General features: G+C 61.2%; 1 protein-coding gene across 17 annotated transcripts in view; it reads left to right on the top strand.

The window, feature by feature from the left end:
* Positions 1–14,445, top strand: part of NCOR2 (nuclear receptor corepressor 2) — a 118,460-nt gene extending 104,015 nt beyond the window's left edge. For 6 of the 17 annotated variants that reach the window (XM_060193276.1, XM_060193277.1, XM_060193280.1 and 3 more), the window contains 15 exons: positions 916–1,137; positions 1,832–2,086; positions 3,295–3,444; positions 3,526–3,666; positions 3,766–3,946; positions 5,333–5,856; positions 7,069–7,218; positions 7,359–7,501; positions 7,858–8,051; positions 8,455–8,601; positions 9,064–9,209; positions 9,906–9,959; positions 12,006–12,227; positions 12,894–13,073; positions 13,395–14,445. In XM_060193276.1, coding sequence (XP_060049259.1) covers positions 916–1,137; positions 1,832–2,086; positions 3,295–3,444; positions 3,526–3,666; positions 3,766–3,946; positions 5,333–5,856; positions 7,069–7,218; positions 7,359–7,501; positions 7,858–8,051; positions 8,455–8,601; positions 9,064–9,209; positions 9,906–9,959; positions 12,006–12,227; positions 12,894–13,073; positions 13,395–13,573 — 2,888 coding nt within the window. In that variant the 3' untranslated portion in view covers positions 13,574–14,445. The remainder of the gene's footprint in view (positions 1–915; positions 1,138–1,831; positions 2,087–3,294; positions 3,445–3,525; positions 3,667–3,765; positions 3,947–5,332; positions 5,857–7,068; positions 7,219–7,358; positions 7,502–7,857; positions 8,052–8,454; positions 8,602–9,063; positions 9,210–9,905; positions 9,960–12,005; positions 12,228–12,893; positions 13,074–13,394) is intronic. The other 11 variants (XM_060193290.1, XM_060193286.1, XM_060193289.1 and 8 more) reach the window with 9 other exon arrangements.
* The last annotated feature ends 2,117 nt before the right edge of the window (positions 14,446–16,562 follow it).

Genomic DNA, 16,562 nt, shown 5'->3' with positions numbered 1-16,562 from the left:
GGCTGCTGGGGGGGGCTAGGTAGGTGGGGCCTGCGTGAGTTTATGGTGAGGGAAGGGGCTAGGAAGGGCCTGCAGTCTAGAGAGGTGGTGCCTGGGAACTGCTGGTGAGAGGGCCAGTGACTGGTTGTGGCTAGGGGCAGGGCCTGTGTGGTTTTTGCTAGAGGTGTGGTATGGCAGGGCCTACTTAGGCGTGGTTAGGGTATAGCTCCGATGACGTGTGGGGGCGTGTCTTAAAAGGCAGGGCCAGGGCGGGGCCTGTTTGTCTCTCTAGAAGAGGTGGGGCTGCAGGCTTCCGTGTCTGGGGTCACACTCCCTCCTCATCTATGCTTAGCTTATGTTCTTCAAGGCCACTGTGTCTACCCCACATGTCAGACCACACTCAGCCCTCTCCACCCTGCCCCGCTGCTGGCCAGATGACCTGATAACCCTACCTCCTACCTCAGCACCACTCCCCAGACAACAGCCAGAACACTGGCCAGCTGCCACCAATCAGGCTGCCTCAGGCTTCACTCTTGCCACTAACTCCACCTTGCCCAAGCCGCTCAGGGGTACTTATTTGCTGACTGGCTCTCATCTGTCTTATGCACTATTGGGCCCATGGGGGCCCGGGTTTCATGCTTGGTTCAAGGAGGCAGCCACGCCTGGCTCTGGCCTGGCTCTGGGGCTGCATTCTGCTCCTGTGAGGGGATAAGAAGCAGAGAGAATGAGACAGAAAAATGGAGAAAGAAGGGAGACAGGAAGGGAGAAAGAGACACCTGCAGCACTGGGGGCTGGGGGTGGAACCAGGAGGCAGATGAATGAGTGAAAGAAGAGGCCTGGTCACGGCACCCCAAAGGCTTTCCCCCAGGATGGGGCTGGAATGGGTGTGGCCGTGGCGCAGAGGACCCACACTGCCCCTGCCCCTCACCCCCTCAGGCAGCCTGTCGTCCAGCAAGGCATCCCAGGACCGGAAACTGACATCCACGCCGCGGGAGGTTGCCAAGTCCCCACACAGCACCGTGCCTGAGCACCACACGCACCCCCTGTCCCCCTATGAGCACCTGTTACGTGGCGTAGGTGGGGTGGACCTGTACCGCGGCCACATCCCACTGGCCTTCGACCCTGCCTCCATCCCCCGCGGCATTCCCCTGGATGCAGGTGAGCCCCTGCCATGTGCTTGGGGTTGGTGCCAGGGTCAGAGTTCCACAGGCCGCTGTCCAGGGACTCCTGGGGAAACACTTATACTCTGCCCGGTGGCCCTGTGAGGAAGGGAGGGAGGGCATGACAGGGTGGTGTGGGGACATGTGAGCCAGATCAGGATTCCTCTGGGGCCAGCTGGTGACACACCTGGTTAAGTGTACACGTTGCCATGTGCAAGGACCTGGGTTCAAGCTCCTGGGCCCCACCTTTTCACAAGTGGTGAAGTGGTGCTGCAGATGTCTCTTGGTCTCTCTCTCTCTCTGTCTCCCTATCCCCCTCTCAGTTTCTCTGTGTCCTTTAAAGTAAGTTTTAAAAAATTAAAATAGAACAAGATTTCTCATGAGAGTCTGGGCCAGATTTTTTCATTTGTTTTCATAATTCCCCTTGCAGGACTTACCAGTGCCTTTAAGATTATTGTCTGGAAAGATGGGGAGTTCTTGAGTAGCCTCTCCAAGGCTGCACCCCTTAGGTGTCCAGGCTGCAGGTCTGATGCCTGGACCTGGGGAGAAGGAGGGGCTTTGATGCAAAGGAGTTTTCTACAAGGAGACACCCCATTTCTAGCACTCACCCTCCCGTTCTGGTCTGGGGAGCGGTTGCGGGGGGAGTGGGCTAGCAGACACTTGGCGGGCCTGACCTACCCAATGGCCTGCAGCCGCTGCCTACTACCTGCCCCGGCACCTGGCCCCCAGCCCCACATACTCGCACCTGTACCCGCCGTACCTCATCCGCGGCTACCCGGACACTGCGGCACTGGAGAACCGGCAGACAATCATCAACGACTACATCACCTCGCAGCAGATGCACCACAACGCCGCCACCGCCATGGCCCAGCGCGCAGACATGCTCCGGGGCCTGTCGCCCCGAGAGTCCTCACTCGCCCTCAACTATGCTGCCGCTGGCCCCCGAGGTAGGACCCCGGACCCTGGGGGTGGGGGAATAAGCTGAGGATTGATCCGTGAGCCAGAGGGGCAGTGGCTGGGCAGGAGGGAGGCTAGGGGCTCAGGCCTCTCACACTGGAAATAAATAAAGGTAAATGGAAAAGACGAAAGAGAGAGAGATCAGAATTAAAGATCTTGGTGTGGAGAGATAGCTCACTGGGTAGGTTGTGTGCCTTGCCCTGCACACAGCTCAGGTTTGTGCCCCAGCAGGCACCGCATGGAAGTGCTGTAAGTTCCAGGGGAAGCTCTGGTGCTATATGGTAGCTCTCCATGTGAAGGAAAAGGCAGACAGGAGGCACTGAGGTCACGAACATATCATGGCCTGGCTCTGATAGGAGAAAAAGAACAGGAGACTTTCCCAGTGGGAATGGAAGAGGCCTCTGGACGCCCAAGAAATAGTCAGGGTCCAGCAGAAAAAATGTAGCTAAGTTGAGAATTCTGAGCAGTGAGGCGGGAAGCAGAAGGAAGAGCAGGAGGGCGCCCTGGGTGAGAAAGAGCAGCGACTCTCAATGTGGGGGCTGGGGGCTGGGGCCTGACCCAGGTTACTCGCATTCTCCTTGGAATCTGCTCCCACTAGTGGCCTAGCTCCATCTCCTGATACCTAGCTCCGTCACTGAAAGATTTATCTCCAAAATTCTTCCTCATAATGTCTACCACTTTCATCCCTGCCTTTCATAAGAAACATAAAGCTACTTTCCCTCTCTACCAAGACACAGCTTCCAAGGCAGATGGCAGCAGGGCCATCTTGTTGGAGACTCTCTTCCTAAAGCCTTCCCGGGAGCAGACGGCCACATGGCAAGCAGATTCTCTGGGCCAGATGGCTGAGGGGGATGACACCTGTCTTCACCCCCAAAACAGACACACCCAGAAGTTTTTAACATATCAGCCTACTTAAAACTGTGCACTCTTATCTCCATACATATCCTAGAAATTCCACACCCTCCTGCCCTGCTTCCCCTCCACCCCAAACCAACACACACACACACACACACACACACACACACACACACACGAGAATCAGGGAAGACATTAGTTTGAGTGCTAAGACCTAACCAAGAACTACAGTTACCAGAAATTCTCTTGCCAGCCAACTAACAGAGGCTGCTTTAAGAGAACTCCAGAGGAATGAGAAAACTGAGGGGGTGGGCACACCCCCACTTACCCTCCTTTTCTGCAGGCATCATCGACCTATCCCAAGTGCCACACCTGCCCGTGCTGGTGCCGCCCACACCGGGCACACCGGCCTCCGCCATGGACCGCCTTGCCTACCTCCCCACTGCACCCCAGCACTTCAGTAGTCGCCTCAGCAGCTCCCCTCTCTCCCCAGGTGAGTGTCTGCAGCGGGAGAGCTGGGTGCCCTGGGGCGGTGCCTCACTGGGGTGCTGAGTCCCAGGCCTTATGTTTCCAGGCGGCCCCGCCCACCTGACAAAGCCCTCTGCTGCCTCCTCTGAGCGAGAACGGGATAGGGAGCGGGAGCGGGAGCGGGAGCGGGACAAGTCTATCCTCACTCCCGCTGCCACCGTGGAGCACGCACCCATCTGGAGGCCCGGTAGGCTCTCCGCCTCCTGGCGTGACCCCGCCCATGACACGCCTAGACACCCCCCCCATGCACTCAGGCCCCACCCCCTGACCACCTGCTGTCCACCAGGTACTGAGCCCAGCGGGGCCGGTGGCGGAGGCAGGTCCGCCCCACATGCCCACCAGCACTCACCCATCTCCCCGCGGACGCAGGAGGCTGTGCAGCAGAGGCCCAGCGTGCTGCACAATACCGGCGTGAAGGGCATCACCCCCCTGGAGCCCGGCACGCCCACCGTCCTGAGGTGGGCCAGGTTGGCACGGGGAGGGGCTGGGCGGGAGAGGGAGGGCGGGGAGGAGGCAGCGGGGTGGTGGGTGGGCAGGCAGAGCGGGGCCTGGATCAGCTGCATGCCACTGAATCTGATGGCTAGTGGAGACAGCAAGGGCTTGCTGCAGGATTTGGGGAGGGTGGTGTTGGGTAGCGGGGTGGGGGCTGGGTCCAGAGGCAGTTGGGCAGATGGATGCATGGATGAGTGAGTGAGTGAGTGAGCAGAGAGAGCTGGGTGGGGTATGTAGAGCCTGGGTTAGGTGGGAGTGGGAGGCTGGGTTATGGGTGGGTGTGTGCTGAGTTGAATGGGTGGGTGATGAGGTGGCTGGGGTGGGTGAGTGAGTAGGCGGTGGGTGGCTCTGCTGTGAGGAGAAGGGCTTCTGGCCCTGCCAGCACTCAGCAGGTCCCTCAGGTCCCCTGAGGCTCCCCAGGACAGAGCTGGGCCCCAGACAGCCCCAGAGTCCACATCCCAGCTGGCCCAAGGCCACTCTGAGGACACATAGACTGTGGGGGTGGGTACCAGGACTCCCCACCACCCCCTCTGTTTATAAGGAGCTACTAGCTCCACAAGGACGCTTCCACGCATGCAGCTTCCTCTCCAGAGTGACTGCTTTAAGACACACACATACACCACTTCCAGAAATGCTCATCTGCCCAGTAGCTCTTGAGGCAGAAACTCTTGGCTGCCTGGAGCATGGGTAGTGGTCACCAGTTTGTCCAGAGGCCAGCCCAGCCCTTCAGTGGCATCCCTGACCCCACTCCACCCCCTTCTCTGAGTGTGGGGACATGGTAATTCCAGTCTTGCCCTCTCAGGGCTCATGGCCTAGACTGGGCAGCAATCCCAGATGGCTTCCTGGGAGAAGGGGCACCTGTCTGTCAGGATGAGCCTGAGTCAGGCTCACCGAGGTGGGGAGAGCGCTCTAGTGCTGGGGCGGGCTGGACCTGCCCTTCCTGATCCTCTCAGCTGCCACACTGCCCTCTGTCCTCCTCTTCCCGTGACTCACTTGTTCCCTCCTGTCCTGGGCCAGGCCCAGCCTCCCTCCCTCCTTTCTCCCTGACTCCGTCCTTCCAGTGCTTGGCCCCATGCTGAGGGGTCTCAGGCATCTGCTCTCTTACCTGCGTGTCTCAGCTAGAACGGAGGGAGCGTCTGCTTTGCTTGCTGCTGCCCCCAGCGCCTAGAGCAGTACCTGAGCATAGTAGGTGCTCATTTAAGAGTTGGGGGAGGATGGCGTGAATGGCTCGCGTGAAGGGGGTAGGTAAGGCTTTGCGCGGCCCTCGCTGGCCCAGACGGTGGGGGGCGACTGGGGGGACACGCCAGGGGGTCCACGAGGGAGCCTGGTCCCTGACACCTGACCCGTCTCCCGCCCCCCAGGTCCACCTCCACCTCCTCACCCGTGCGCCCAGCCGCCACCTTCCCGCCCACCGCCCACTGCCCGCTGGGGACCAGCCTGGATGGGGTGTACCCGCCCCTCGCTGAGCCTGTGCTGCTGCCCAAGGAGTCACCGCGGGCGGCCCGGCCCGAGAGGCCCCGCGGGGACAGCGGCCACGCCTTCCTCGCCAAGCCCCAGGCGCGTTCGGGGCTGGAGCCGGCTTCCTCGCCCGGCAAGGGCCCCGAGCCCCGCGGCCCGGCGCCCCTCAGCTCCGTCGCCCGCACCCCTGCCAAGAGCCTCGCACCCCACCACGCCAGCCCTGAGCCGACGGCACCGCCCGCCGCGGACCCGCACCGGGAAAAGACTCAAAGTAAACCCTTTTCCATCCAGGAGCTGGAGCTGCGCTCTCTGGGTAAGACCACTCTGACAGCGGCCACCTTCATAGATGCGATTATCATGCGTCAAATTGCGCACGATAAGGGCCCGCGAGAAGGAGGTTCGCTGGCCAACGACTCCCCTCGCGATGGTAAGACCCCTGGCCCCAGCCCCCACCCCACTCTCGGCCTCCAGAGCTTTTCTGACCTCTGCGTCTGAGTTTTGTGCCCCCTCCCTCCCACCGTTCTCGATTTTTATTATTTTTTATTTTTATGACTACCATGGTTCTTTCTTTTGGTTGTTGTCATCATTGGTGTTTTCATTAGGAGGCCCGTTTTCGTCAGTGACACGCTCTGGTCTGCCATACACCTCCCCTCCTCCCCCCCCCCCCCATTTTGGGAGCACCTCATTTGTTCTTCATTTTATCATCATTGTGCTTTTTTTTTTTCTTCGGATTTTTTTTTTTACTTTAATTTTCCCTTTTGAGAATGGATTTTTTGTTTTTACTTATTTATTTTTTACTTCAATTGCACCTCTCATCTTCCCTGGCCCCATGGCTTTGTTTGGGGGGGGGGGGTTAATCAGGGAGTGGAGGGTGTAGGTGGAGACTCCATGCCCTCTGCATGGCTGAGTTGGATTTGGAGGATATGGGGAGGGGAGTACCCCGCTTACCAGGAGGAGACTGTTCCCTATGTCTGGGGGTGCCCTGGCTGTCCTATGCCCCTGATTGATGCAGAGCCCCCAGTGAAGGGGGGTCCCTTTGCCCAGGCTTCCCCGACGCTGGATCACACTCCTTTGCTGGACCCAGGAAGTGGTCCCAGGGCCCTGGTGTCATGCCCCGTCCCATACCCCTTTCCCAGAGGCCACATCCCTATCTGACCCCTTCTCCCCACCCTGCCATCCGCTCTCATGGTCCCCTTCTTAATCTGTGTTTCCCTCTCTCCCTGTCTGGATGGCTGTTTGTCCATCTCCGTGAACGTCTTTTCTCCGAACTCTTCCATCTCCTCCCAGAGTTCCGTCTCCCCCTTTCCTTTCCCATCTGCCCCTGGGAAGCCAGCAAGCCCACTCTCACCTCCATCCCCACCCCACGGCTTTCTCCCTGAGGTTCCACCCACTTCAACTTGGGAAGACCCCACCATTGAGAGAGAATGAGGAGAAGCAGCCCCCACATCCCCTGACTCTTTCTCTCCCCGGGGCTCCCACCTGTTCCAGTTTGGGGGCCCCTCAACATTGAAGGAGGATGCGGAGGCTCTCTTCCTCTCCTTGGGGCCCCCACCTGCTCCAGCCCAGGCCAACCCCCAACCATTGAGGGAGGATGGGGAGGGGCAACTTCCCACAGCCCCCTGACCGGCCACCCATTCAGGTTACCATGGTGGCAGCTACAGCCCCGATGGGGTGGAGCCAGTGAGCCCGGTCAGCTCACCCAGCCTGGCCCATGACAAGGGGCTCCCCAAGCACCTCGAGGAGCTGGACAAGAGCCACCTGGAGGGGGAGCTGAGGCACAAGCAGCCAGGTGGGCCCCCCACTCAGCATACGGGGAGGGGACAGGCAAGGTGCTTGGAGGGGGGACCAACTCAGTGCAGAACTGGGGTTCAGGGACAGAGCCTAGTTCCTCCCCGCGCACCCTGACGCTCGCTCCCCCCGCCCCCCCAGGCACCGGCAAACTTGGCGCCGACGCTCACCTCCCGCACTTGCGACCACTGCCCGAGAGCCAGTCCGCCTCCAGCCCGCTGCTGCAGGCTGCCCCAGGGGTCAAAGGTCACCAGCGGGTGGTCACCCTGGCTCAGCACATCAGTGTAACTATCCACCCACCCCCGCCCCCATCACCTTTGCATGTGGGCTGGGGGCCAGGCCAGGGGAAGGGAATGGCTGCCCGCAGCCCCGAGGTCTGGAGGGTAAACTGAGTCCTGGAGGTGTCCACCGGGATCCATATTGGATGTTCCAGTAGCCTCAGACTCACTACTGGGGTCACCCAAGAGCCCTGCTCAACCCTGCATGTGTGGACAGTGAGTCTGATATCTGCAGGTCCCAAACTGCAGCCCCCTCCACACCCCACACCCCAGCTAAGAACTGATCCTTGGCTCAGCCACCCAGCTTGGAAGGCTCTTGATGGTCTCCTGACCCTGTCATCTGTCCCCCTGTCCCCCCGCAGGAGGTGATAACACAGGACTACACACGCCACCACCCGCAGCAGCTGGGCGCTCCCCTGCCCGCCCCCCTCTACTCCTTCCCCGGAGCCGGCTGCCCTGTGCTGGACCTCCGCCGCCCACCTGCTGACCTCTACCTCCCGCCCCCCGAGCACGGCCCCCCTGCTCGAGGGTCCCCCCACAGTGAGGGGGGCAAGAGGTGAGCAGGGGTTGGGGGACCCACCTGGCACCATTGTACGTAAGAGAAACTGAGGCTGGGGGGGGGGAGCATGGTGGGGGTGCAGTTCAGGACAGTAAGAGTTGTGACCCTCTAAGCTGTGCCTTGGACATCCCAATCCAGGTCCCACACTTGGGGAGTTGAGGTGGTGTGAGCCCAGTTCACAGATGGGGAAACTGAGGCTCATTGCCTCCAAGGACACTAGTGACGGAAGGGTCCTGTGACCCTGGACCTGGGGAACAGGAAGCAGCGCAGGTGGGGGCATCACAGGAGTGGAGAATGGCTCTGGGGGAAGTGGGGTGCCCTGTTTGGGGAATGTAGCAGGGGTCAATAAGCCGCCCCCCATGGCAAGCCTGAGGGGCACTGACTGCCAGGCCCTTCCCAGGTCTCCAGAGCCCAGCAAGACAGCAACCCTAGGCAGTGAGGATGGCATTGAGCCTGTGTCCCCACCGGAGGGCATGGCCGAACCGGGACACCCCCGCAGTGCTGTGTACCCCGTGCTATACCGAGATGGGGAGTCGGCGGAGCCCAGGTACTCAGGGAAGCTCAGGCTGGGCCTGGCCATGGGGTCCCCTATTTCACGAACTGGAGGACCTCAGTGACAGCCTCTGGACCTCACACTGGGCTCATTTGCTTGTTGATGTGAAGAATGAGGAGCTGAATGTAGGGTTCACCCTGGGGCTGCCCAAGAGGCAGAGGGGCAGAGAAGCCAGGCCACTGGCTGGCCTGTGTGTGTGTAAGGCATGGTCTTCCCCCATTTCCAGCGCCCTCCCTGACCCCTCTTGGTAGGGCTAGAGTCCTCCAGGACAGATGGGAGGACCCTCCCCCCCCCAGCCCCCGAGATCTCTGAGCCCACAGAGAGGTGAGCAGGGGAGGAGGACTCAGGAGACCCGATGCCTGGTTGAGGTGGGGGATGGCAAGGGCAGGTCTGCTGAGGCAGCCAGGGTGAGTGCCCTACCCCTCTCAGCCCCCCCTAAGCCTCTGTCCCCTGCAGGGTGGGCTCCAAGTCCCCAGGAAACACCGGCCAGCCACCTGCCTTCTTCAGCAAGCTGACAGAGAGCAACTCTGCTATGGTCAAGTCCAAGAAGCAGGAGATCAACAAGAAGCTCAGTACCCACAACCGCAACGAGCCTGAATACAGTAAGGGGCAGGGGCACCCCGCATGGCCGCCCAGGCTGTCTTTCTCAAAGCTTTCTTTTCCTGAGATAGACAAACACATGCCAGAGTGCCGCCCACTCAGCTCCTGCATCTGGTGGTGGCTGGCTTTGAACCTGGGGCCTTGGGCGTGGGAGTCCGCTGCACTGCTGCTGTGCTATCTCCCAGGCAGTCTTTCTGCCTGTTACAGGCACTGGCTGGCGATGGCATAGAGGGGTTTGTGCTAACCGTGAAGCAGGCTGGCTGCCCCCACACCCCTGTTGTGACTTCCCCCACCCCACTGCTCCATTTCTTGGGTGTCACCTGCCCTCAGCACAGGGCCTGGCAGGGAGCAGGTGCCCACACTGTGCGGGGGGACAAGGGGGGCATTAACCTCTGACACCCCCCCCACACACTAGGGTTCAGGGGTCTCAATAGGCTGTGTGCTGCCTAGGGCAGACTGTCATGCTGTCACTGGCCCAGGCTGGTCACCCCACAGCCCTGCCAGGTGTGGCCATGTCTTCGCGGGCAGGTGTCCCCTGCAGGCCATGTCCCCAAGGCCAGCTGCCAGGTGGGCTCCCTGTGAACTCTGCCTGCACTGAAACACTGTCAGGGACACCGGGCCCCCGGGCTGGAGTAGGCAGGGGTCAGCCCATGTCCCAGGACCTTCAGTCTCACCCCCGCCCCACGTCACCCTTGCAGATATCGGCCAGCCCGGCACAGAGATCTTCAACATGCCTGCCATCACTGGAGCAGGTCAGCACCACCCTCTCCCAGTGCCCTGTCACCCGGGGGGGGGGGGGCTCTTAGGGTGTATGGATCTGGACAGAGACTGGGAGGCCAGTCTTGGCACTCAGAGGGGTCTTCTTAGCTCCAGCACACACCCCCACCCCCCCCACCCCCGTCTAAAGGAGCTTTCTCGGGTGTGCACGGAGTGGTGGGGTCAGGCGCTGTCTCTGTGGGCTGAACCCCAAGTTCCCCCGCCTTAGCATCCGTTGCTGTGTGCACTTGACTCCCAGGAGCTTCTCTCACTGTCCGTGTGTGTGGGTGGGAAGCAGGCTCGTGTCTGGGGTGCTCAGGCTCCCTCCGCGGAGGTGCTCTCTGTAGACGGCGCTGACTTCTCTGGAACATTGGGGCAGCTTAGTGGTGTTTCTAGCTGAGCAAATGCAGAGCTGCAGTGGGGTGGGGGGGGGTGGAGAAAGTGACAGCAGCGTTTTGGGAGCTCGAGGCTTCTCTGGTGTCTGGACTCGGGGAGCCCTGCCCCCCATGGATGGGGGAGAGACACCATATTCATTGCATTTCTACCGCCACCACCACCACCACCCCTTGGAAAGAACTGAGTGGATGTGGGGAGGCGCTTAGTCTGGTGGGAAGGGCTGATCTCCCTCCTGGGAGTTGGGGGCTGGAGGGGCTCCACCTTCATAGAGCTGGGACCCTGGTGGTACTCCGACTATCCGGGGAGCTGAGCCAAGGGAGCGGGAGGGGAGGTCCATTGACCTTCTGGGGCCTTACTCCGAGGCTCTAAGGGGCTGGGAGAGAAAAGACAACCAACCACTTGATTGTCTGGGGAGGGCTCCAAATGGGATTCCTGCTGGGGTCACCTCAGTCCTCCCAGAGGCCAGGAGGGGCCAGTCAGCTGGTAAGTTAATGTGCTCTGTCTGGTCCTTGCTGTCTCTTGAGTGAACACCTTGCCCAGGAGCCGAGAAATTGCAACTGCGTGAAGCCTTGGCTTGTCAAACCAAGTCATAATAATAAATAATAATAATAATAACAATAAGTCAGTCAAACTTTTAGTCAACAAACACATTCCCCAAGGCCAGGGCTCTGCTGCACAGCCCTTTCAGACTTTGTGACTCATGGAGACAGGCTGTCCTTTCCTGGACCCGGGACCTTGGGGGCCGGGCCCAGTAACATTCAGGGGCTGGGCAGCTGTATGGATGCAGCTCCGTGTGGTTGGGGAAATGTGGGCAGGGCCTGAGGAGAAGGGAGCAGGTGGGTTTGCAGGAATGGAGCCTTGGGTCTGAGAGGCAGAGGGTCTCTGGGGAGTCCTGCAGGTATAGAACTTCGGTCACCTGACAGACAGGTTGAGCTTGGCCTCACTTACCTGGGGCCTGGGGGGCGTCAAAGTACATTCTGGCTCAAGAGAGGAGTCACCTGCTGGCTGACAGCAGAGGACTCAGTGTGGCGAGAAAAGCCAGAGAAGGGTCCATGGGAAGCAGAGGCACCGCTTGGGGGGTGGGAGTATAAGGGGGTAGTCAGGGTGGTTGTGCCAGGTCCCCACGCTGCCCATTCCCCCTTGCCCCCTGCACGCACATAACTGCATGGCTCTATCCCCCTTACTGGCATCTCTGCATCTCTTTTTCCTGGGGCTCCAGCAGGGAGAGACCAGGCAGAGGCTGGGCATCCCAGACCGCAGGGTGGGCTCACCATCCTCAGTGCCCCACCCACTGTGCTCCATACCTTGATGTACCCTGACATGAAACCCACAGACAGAGACCCTTGGATCCCCCCCACACACATACACACATACCTGCTCCTCCCTATCCAGGGCCATGTGGAGTTTCCATAAAGAGGCTCTGGCTGGGGTGGGGTGGGGGTTCACGGGGCCCTCATGTCCTGCAGGGAGCTGGGGGGGGGTGGGCTCTAACCAAACCCTCCCAGGAGAAATAAAAGGGAGGGGAGGTATGAAAGAAACGTGTTGCTTTGCAGAAATGTGCTCACTGTGTGTGTCTCTCTCTCTCTCTCTCCCCCCCTGCGTCCTGTCCCCTCCGCATCCCTGGCCCCCCATGTCTCTGTCCCCAGGCCTTATGACCTGTCGGAGCCAGACGGTGCAGGAGCACGCCAGCACCAACATGGGGCTGGAGGCCATAATTAGAAAGGCACTCATGGGTAAATATGACCAGTGGGAGGAACACCCACTCAGCGCCAATGCTTTTAACCCTCTGAGCGCCAGTGCCGGCCTGCCCGCTGCTCTGCCCGTAACCGCTGCTGACGGACGGAGCGAACACGCCCTCACCTCGCCAGGTCTGCAGGCCGCCCCGCCCGCTGCCATTAATCCTCCTCGCTCCCACCCCTCTGGCCACCCTGGCTTCCCGCCTCCTTGTGACTCTAGTGTCCTGCCTGTCTTATGTCCTGGCCTTGGCTCCCCCTAAGCCGGGCGGGCACCCCAAGTGCCCCCAGCCCACTAGGCCCTCTCCCCCCCCAGGAGCTGCTGCTTTTCTAAAACAGACAAATGAGAGCCCCCCACCCTCCACCCCACTCACCCTGCTGTCCCCCCTGCCCTGCCTCCCACTGCTGGGGGTCCCCATGGGGAGAGGGGCTGCAGGAGGGCCCAGGCGCTGTGGGTCAGCTGCTCTTTGAGCTGTAGGGAGAACCACAGGGGCCAGGTCCTTGCAGCCCAGCCCCCCACCCCCAAGTCCGTGGGCTTACCTCAGAGCACAGGCTACAAGGGCTGTGTCCTGGGACACCTGGAAGTTTCTAGACTCAGCAGGGGGCCAGCTGGTGAACTCAGACTCAGGGCTTAGGGCTCCAGCTCCCTTGGGCAGGGAGGAGGGGGGTACACCAGGTAGGCAAGCCCCTACCCTCGACAGGAAGTCCAGGCTCAGGGTTCGGCTGCGGCCTGTCCAGGGGGGTTAGGAGGCAGATGGCCAGGCTCAGGCCCTAACCCCAGCCTCCCCGTGTGGCCTGCAGGTGGCGGTGGGAAGGCCAAAGTGTCAGGCAGACCCAGCAGTCGCAAAGCCAAGTCCCCGGCCCCTGGCCTGGCCTCGGGGGAGCGGCCACCGTCGGTGTCCTCGGTGCACTCGGAGGGCGATTGCAACCGCCGCACACCGCTCACCAACCGTGTGTGGGAGGACCGGCCCTCATCCGCAGGTGGGTGCGGGCACCCCAGGGTGGGGTATGTGGGGGCAGGGTGGCTGGAGGATACTGTGGGCCAGGCCAGCCAGCTCAGTCATGAAGTCGGGAAGCTTCCAGAAAGGATGGGTGGATACAGGGTGTGAGTAGAGAGGGGTCGGAAAGTTCTAGAAAAGGCGAGAGGGTTAGGGAGTGGGAGCCATCAGCATGGGTCCTGAAGGTGGGGGGACGTCAGGTGTTGGATGTGTGTAGGGGGAAGCAGTGGCATAGGTGAATGGGGAGCAGGGCCCCCACTGGCCAGCTCACACAGACCCCCTCCCCTTGTCGTCTTCCTGGCAGGTTCCACGCCATTCCCCTACAACCCCCTGATCATGCGGCTGCAGGCGGGTGTCATGGCATCCCCACCCCCCGGGCTCCCCGCGGGCAGCGGACCCCTGGCTGGCCCCCACCACGCCTGGGACGAGGAGCCTAAGCCGCTGCTCTGTTCGCAGTACGAGACGCTGTCTGACAGCGAGTGACTGTCACCTGAGACAGACAGGGCGGGGTGCACAGAAGGCCGGCTGCTGACCCCCCCAGCGAGGAAAGAGCCCCCCCCAGCCTGCCTGTGCACCTGTCCATCTGTTGGTCCGTCCGTCCGTCCGTCCATCCAGAGCCGGCATCCTTGCCTGTCTAAAGCCTTAACTACGACTCCCACCCCGCCTGGCCTGTGCAGTCGCCTTACTCAGAGGACATTCACCTGGTGCTGGGGAGAGGGGGGCCGGGAGGGGCGTGGCGGGCAGGTGAGGGGCACAGGGGGGCCGGGGATGGGCAAGCAGGATGACCACGCACCACCACCACCCCCCACGACGCTGCCTCCCCCTTCAACGCATTTGGAACCAAAGTCAACTGAGCTAGCAGCCTCCCCCCCCCACGCCCCACGCCCTACCCTGCTTAGTGCTCGGGACAGACGGACTCCACTCGGGCCCTGACCAGCCGTCCAGGAAGCAGCTGGAGGGCCAGGCCCAGGGGGCTAGGGGGCCTTGGGTGCCCGGCCGGGGCAGCGGGAGGGAGGGAGGCATTGTAAATGATGTATGGTTTACAGGGTATATTTTTGATACCTTTGACGAATGAATTCAGACGTTTTCCGCCAGGAAGGACGGACCCAGTGTTACCGCCGCTACCGCCACGCTTCCCAGCTGTGCTTATGCGGGGGGAGCGAGGCAGCCCGTAGCTGAGGGCCCGTTGCCCCCGGGGGGGTGCAGGGGAGGCCCCCACCCACCAGCCCCCCAGCCCGCCTGCCCACCCCCTTCCTCCCTGGGGCAGAAAGAATTGATGGGTGTTCTGTGCCCGGCGGCCGGTAGCACTCTTCATTTACACACGTTGTTCTCATTAAAAAGTGAATTATACTCGAGTTACTGGGACGTCTTTTCTCCTGGGACAGGCCTGGGGATGTGGGCTGGAGTTCTGAGGGCTGGGGGATGCCCTGTCTGCCAGCATCCCCCTGCAGGAGTTGGGGGTCCTCCATAAACCTCCCCTTTCAGGCCTGTGTGCTCGGTGTCACTCCCAGGTGTAGAGTGACTCCTGAGCACCTTGGCTTACTGGCTAGGACCCCAGGTCCCCATCGGGCCTAGTGGCATCCAGTCCAGCCAGGCCGGGGGAGCGGGAGGCAGGGTGTAGGGCTGGGAGAGCCTGTATGTGGGTGCCCACACTCCAAGCCACCTGCCAGCTTCCCAGCGTGTCCTGACAGGCTGCTCTGAGCATAGTTGTGGGGATCTCCTGTGCCACCCCCAGCTGTGTACTCCAACTGCAGATGTGCGCCTGGCTGGGGCCACTGACCCTTCACACAGGGATAGGCCACCCCCAAATGCCCTGGCTTGTGAGCAGGGGACCCTAGGGGGGTCAGCCAGCCTTCCCAGGTATGGTGGGCTTGTCAGTGTGGGGTCCCTACCCCTCTCCACACAGTGGGCCCCAGCTTCTCAGTCAGCACTGGCTACACCCCCCCAATCCTTCCTGCTTGCCCCCCACCTTACTGTCTCCAAGTTGGTGGTGCCTGGCTATGCAGCCTTGGGACTAGCTGAGCACCCCAATTTCTCACCCAGGTCTCACCCAGCCCAGTCTGGTGAGACTGTAGTACAGAAGCCAGCAGGCAGGTGGCAGTGATAGGCTGGCAGAGGTCTTGGCCCTGCTGCCCCCCCCCCAAGGTGCCAGCTGCCACTCGGCCCCCCGGTTCCCAGACCAGGGCCTGGACTCCACCAGCCTATGATGCTGTGACCACAGATGCCAGTGTCACCCGGAAGCTCGGGATCCCAGGCCTGGGGGTGGGCGGGAGACTCCCCTACCAGCCCCTTCTCCCAGGTGGAGGGGTGCCACTGGGCAGCTCTGCAGCTCTGTCTCCCCCAGAGCCCAGGTGCTGCAAGGCACGGGGTAGTAGCCTCGCTGTCCTGGTGCTTCTGCTCTGCCTTTAAGACAGTGGCCCATGCTGCTTCCTGTGAGCCTTGCTCGCTGGAGAACTCCTACGCATACTTCAAAACCCAGCTAGTGGGTTTCCTCCTGCAGGAGCTTATTATCCCTCCCCACAGCCCAGAGCAGACCCAGCGCAGCTGCTGAGTTCACTGGCCCCAGGAGCAGCAGGTGCAAGGGGAATAGGGGTGGGCTCTGTGCTGCAGAGGAAGCAGGTTAGTGGGCGTTACTGTTACACACTGGGAGTGGTTCCAGTGCAGATTCCTAGACCTCACAGAGAAGACATACGAGCGTGATCTTATGGCAAGCAGCCCGCTGTCCCGGCTGTTTGTGTTTGAAGCCCTCAGATGATGCCAGGTCCTAGACTGGCCCTGGGACTGGTGTCATAACCCAGGTGGAGCAGTCAGGGCAGCTGCCTGGAGATGGTGGCTGGGTAGGAGATTGGCAGAGAGAAAGGAGCTTGTTGGGCAAAGGCCCAGGATGACACAGAGAAGGGGACCCGGAAATTTCTGAAGGACAGTCAAGGCTCATGGTGGTAATTTTGCTGGGTTTCTGTGGTTTGCAAGGGGTCAGCTGAAGTGTGCAAAGAGGGGCCTAGAGGCCAATGAGCGACCAGGAGGGGGTGGCCAGCAGAGATCCCCCTCACCAGAATGGGCTGGAGGAGGGGCCACATTCCTGCTCGCCCTCATCTGCCTGTTGCTGTCCCGGGCACCTGCTCCTCAATGCCTCAGTTTCCACATCTCTGGTGGGACTGCTGTTAGCCCCACTCCACCCCAATTCTGCACATGGAGTGGAAGGCAGGCTGGGTTGTAAGAAGGCCATGAAGGGTATAGTGGAGCGGGTGCAAGCCCATATAGCTGGCTGGGGGGTGGCCGTGCCACAAGGTGGTGGTGGTAGCCCACTGCTCTCCCTCCCCACCAAGGTGGGGGCTGTAAGCCTGGCAGTGATGAAAAGGCAGCTTGGGGGGGGGGGGGAGTGAGCAGGCAGCTGTTGGGTTGGGTGCTCAGGTCCCTCCCAAGACCCCACCCCTCTGGTCTGAGGGGCTCAGAAGCACATGGAAGCAGCATC

The sequence above is a fragment of the Erinaceus europaeus genome, chromosome 6 (assembly GCF_950295315.1).
Source record: "Erinaceus europaeus chromosome 6, mEriEur2.1, whole genome shotgun sequence".
NCBI classification, from domain to species: Eukaryota; Metazoa; Chordata; class Mammalia; order Eulipotyphla; family Erinaceidae; genus Erinaceus; species Erinaceus europaeus.
Note: the sequence above shows the minus strand (reverse complement) of the source record. Positions and strands in the feature narration are given on the sequence as shown.